Below are 4,335 nucleotides of genomic sequence, written 5' to 3'. Positions count from 1 at the left end.
CTCGTGATTTGATTTAAGATTATGAACTTGAATTAATTAAAGCGTTATTATTTTAATTTTTATCATAAGAAAAATTAAATGAAGTTTTAATTAGATTAATCATGTTACAAATTGGGTCAACTCCCATCTAATTTTTTATAAATCAAACTTAAATTAGATATTAAATTCATCTATTAGGCTAAAATGAGTTTTAATAACACAACTTTAAACACAAAGCAATGATTCAAATAATAGTATGGTGTCAAAGATTCTCGATTCATTTTGCTATAATGAACTCGCAATTTTCATCAAGTTCACTCCAATTATATGATAGAAAGAGAGACCCACCAATTTGGTGGAGCATCACAAAATCTTCGAGCATATGTTAAGTTTTTGGCATCAAAATTCCATACCTCGGGTCGGTAATGGAAGAGTATGCCGAGCATTACTCGGTATTGTATAAATAAAACAACTACTAATTATAAAAACCCGGCCCTTCCCATCTTGTGATCGTAAAAAGCTTTCCCCGAGGCATATCAAAATATTTCTATTTCTTGTACATTAATTTAGCAAGAAAATATTATTATATACATAACACACACATAGACCTCTCATAATAATATCATTATGTTAGGTTTTAAGATCAATAAAATAATGAAAAGGCAGCCATTAGGCTTATGATTCGAGAGTACTGACCGTCAGGAGGCATAACTCTCCCACTCCTCACATGATCATAAGACCCCTTCCGAAGCTAGCTCGCTCCCCTATTTAAAGCACCCCCACCCCTTCTCTCCCTCCATACCAAAACACAATTCACTTCAAAACAACAACAAAGACAACTCTCTCTCTTCTATCTTCAACTCTCTTTGATCCTACAAAATCTACTTTGGCTACTAAGACCTTAAGCTAGCTATAAGCTTGAAAGCAAATCTCACACAAACACTCAAACTTTATATATATTTATATATAGTGACATATACTATTGCATCATGGAGAATATGTTTCGCTTAGCTGATCATGAAGATTTCTTCTCTAGAAGATGCATTTGGGTTAATGGTCCGGTCATAGTTGGTGCCGGACCATCAGGGTTAGCCACGGCTGCTTGCCTTAGAGATCAAGGCGTGCCCTTTGCTGTTCTTGAAAAAGAAGACTGCATAGCATCTTTGTGGCAAAAACGCACCTACGACAGGCTTAAACTTCACCTCCCTAAGCAATTCTGCCAGCTCCCTAAACTCCCATTTCCCGAGGATTTCCCCGAGTACCCTACAAAGAAACAGTTCATTGAGTACCTTGAATCATACGCAAAGCACTTTGAGATCAACCCAAAATTCAATGAGTATGTTCAGTCAGCAAGGTACGATGAGACCAGTGGTTTGTGGAGGGTCAAGACAGTTTCCACAAGCGGCTCAAACCGTACTGAAGTTGAGTACATTTGCCGCTGGCTTGTTGTGGCCACCGGAGAGAATGCAGAGTGTGTAATGCCTGAGATTGAAGGATTGGCTGAGTTCGGTGGTGAGGTTATGCATGCTTGCCAATATAAATCCGGCGAGAAATTCAGCGGGAAGAACGTACTTGTTGTCGGCTGTGGCAATTCTGGCATGGAAGTTTCTCTCGATCTTTGCAACTACAACGCTTCTCCATCAATGGTGGTTCGCAGCTCGGTGAGTTTCAATCAAACATTGCACTTGGTTCAACAAAATTCTGATGACTTTTTAGCTGTCGATCCTAATGGGATTTTTATTCTTCTTTTGGTTTGCTACAGGTTCATGTTTTGCCAAGAGAAATCATGGGCAAATCAACCTTTGAATTGGCTGTTTTGTTGATGAGTTGGCTACCCCTTTGGCTAGTTGACAAGCTCATGCTGATTATGGCATGGTTGGTGCTAGGAAACACTGACAAGTATGGTCTAAAGAGGCCATCTATGGGTCCATTGACACTCAAGAACACCATGGGCAAGACCCCTGTACTGGACATTGGTGCATTGGAGAAAATCAGATCTGGAGACATTAACGTGGTTCCTGGAATCAAGAGGTTTTCACGTGGTCAAGTTGAGCTTGTCAATGGTGAAATTCTTGATATAGACTCAGTTATTTTGGCTACTGGGTACCGCAGCAATGTCCCCTATTGGCTTCAGGTGAGAATATGTTCCAATTCCTCTGTTTATATATCTTTCTTTTTAGAAAAAATATTCTGAAAAGTCAATTTCTTTCCTTTGAAAAAACTTCTTATCCACTATCAGAAAATAGTCAGACAATGTGTTTTGTCCTATCTCTTTACAAGAAGGACGACTGTTTCAGAAGCTTCTGCTGTGTTTTTTTTAGATTATTATTTGGTATTGGACAAATGGGCTAATCTTGGTTTGTTACATGATGGATTCAGGAAGGTGAATTCTTCTCCAAAAATGGGTTCCCAAAGGCACCATTCCCAAATGGCTGGAAAGGAAATGCCGGTCTCTATGCTGTTGGGTTCACAAGGAAAGGGCTCTCCGGTGCATCCTCTGATGCCATTAGAATTGCACAAGATATTGGCAAGGTTTGGAAAGAGGAAACTAAGCAAACCAAGAGGGCAACAGCTTGCCATAGACGTTGCATCTCGCAGTTTTAAAGTCATTTTTAACTGTAAAAAACTACCCTTTGTATGATATAAAAAGAAAAAAAAAATTAGGAAAAGACAGATAGCACACAGATAGAGCCCTCTCCGAAGGCCCAAAGTTTTGAGGTGTTTTGGGCATTTTGTATAACTGAGGACGTAGTGGCTTGTTTTTTCTCCTTTATTTTTTCAGTTTCATACAGCTTTCTTGTATTATAGTCCCAGTGATTTATCTTCAATGAGGAGATTTTCATCTCTTTCGAATCATTGCCTTTTCCCTACATTGATCGATTTTCAGCTATTCCTTGATGCTATCTGCGCGGCTGACCGCATTAACAAACAAAACTATATAATTTCGAGCAATCAAAAGAATAATAAGAGAGAGTTCCCTTGTTACCTCGTTGTCACCATGATCTTCATACATTGAACATTAATAATGGATCATGAATTTAGTACTGAAATTATTTAATTTTGTTTCAAGAATCTTGAAATAAAGTGTTTCTCACACTTAATTAAAGAGGGAATTATTGGCCGTGTTCATCCAATCATTTGACAAGAGAAAAAAAAAAGAAGGAAAAATTAATCAACATTAATTAGGTAAGTATCAATTCCATTAATATTCTTGACATCGCAAGATGAGATGCAAAAACAAAAAAACAAAAAAACTCATTAGTTTACTGTTTGTTTTTGCTTTTATGATTGCAATTATATCTAAATATATTTGTAAAATAATTATTTTAATTTATTTTTAAATAAAAAATAGTTTAAAAAATATATATCATGTAGACAACTTTGTGGAGGAATTGAGTTCCTCATATGAGAACTGCTTGCTTGCTTTGACATTTAGCTTTTGGCAAGAACATGATTGAATAACATTCTTCCACCCATAGCCATCAGAGTATTTTCAAGAAAAGGTCCCCTGATTCAGCAGAGTTCAGATTGTCAACTTGCCCATAAACACCTATCAGCAGATGGGGTAGGGTCCATGAAAGCCAATGGGACTTCAGCAGTTAGCTCACCACACCCACCACCACAGCTTGTTTTTCCGGGGTTCATATATGATAGCTAATTATTCCAAGATTGGCCACACATCACTATTCCTTTGAATACTGCCATCTTTTGTTTGACCAATTACTGCACAATAATATTAATAATATCTGGCTTCAAAGTTTCTCTGATGCCTTCCTTGCACATGGATACAGGAAAAGAGCCACAAAACTCCACCAGGAAAATTACAGTTAATTCTTTTCTGTAAAGCACAATCCAAAGCTCCAGCATGGTTAAGAAAAGCTCACAAAACCTCAAAAAGATGTTACTCTGTGAACAAAATGAGCTGTTTAAACGCGTTTAATTAGGTTAAATTTTTCTTTTCTTCGTGGCCAAAGGCTGCAGGAGTGCCTTCGCTGCGCAGGCCAAACTGAAACAAATAGGATGTGCCGATATGGAAACAATTGTTGTCAAAAATGGTGGTCTCCCTTATATAACAAAACAATTTAGATTTCTTTGAATTGTGTTCATCCCTAGCGGTTGAATAGTGTTCATCCCTAATGGGGCTTCGAATTTGAACAGGTAATTCGAAGTTAGTTTTTTGAATGGTATTCATCCATAGTATATGAAAAGAAAATTAAAAGTGGTGTTGCTCGGATTTATATATTAGAGATCCTTAGCATTTGGTTCTTGATTAGGAGAGAAAAAATGAAAATAGTAGAGATATTGATATGGACAAAAGCTAATATAACCATAATAACACATAAAATATAAATTTTA

The 4,335-nt window shown here is 37.0% G+C and overlaps 1 protein-coding gene across 1 annotated transcript; it reads left to right on the top strand.

Moving 5' to 3' along the window:
* The first annotated feature begins 765 nt into the window (after window positions 1-765).
* Window positions 766-2,835, top strand: LOC133691599 (probable indole-3-pyruvate monooxygenase YUCCA8). The gene is made up of 3 exons (XM_062112178.1): window positions 766-1,640; window positions 1,742-2,113; window positions 2,359-2,835. The coding sequence occupies exons 1-3, from the start codon at window positions 969-971 to the stop codon at window positions 2,581-2,583; spliced, it is 1,269 nt and encodes a 422-aa protein (XP_061968162.1). The 5' UTR covers window positions 766-968; the 3' UTR covers window positions 2,584-2,835.
* The last annotated feature ends 1,500 nt before the right edge of the window (window positions 2,836-4,335 follow it).

This window comes from Populus nigra, chromosome 4 (assembly GCF_951802175.1).
Source record: "Populus nigra chromosome 4, ddPopNigr1.1, whole genome shotgun sequence".
Classification (NCBI taxonomy): Eukaryota; Viridiplantae; Streptophyta; class Magnoliopsida; order Malpighiales; family Salicaceae; genus Populus; species Populus nigra.
The sequence above is the reverse complement of the archived record's forward strand: the minus strand, read 5'-3'. Positions and strand labels throughout refer to the sequence as shown.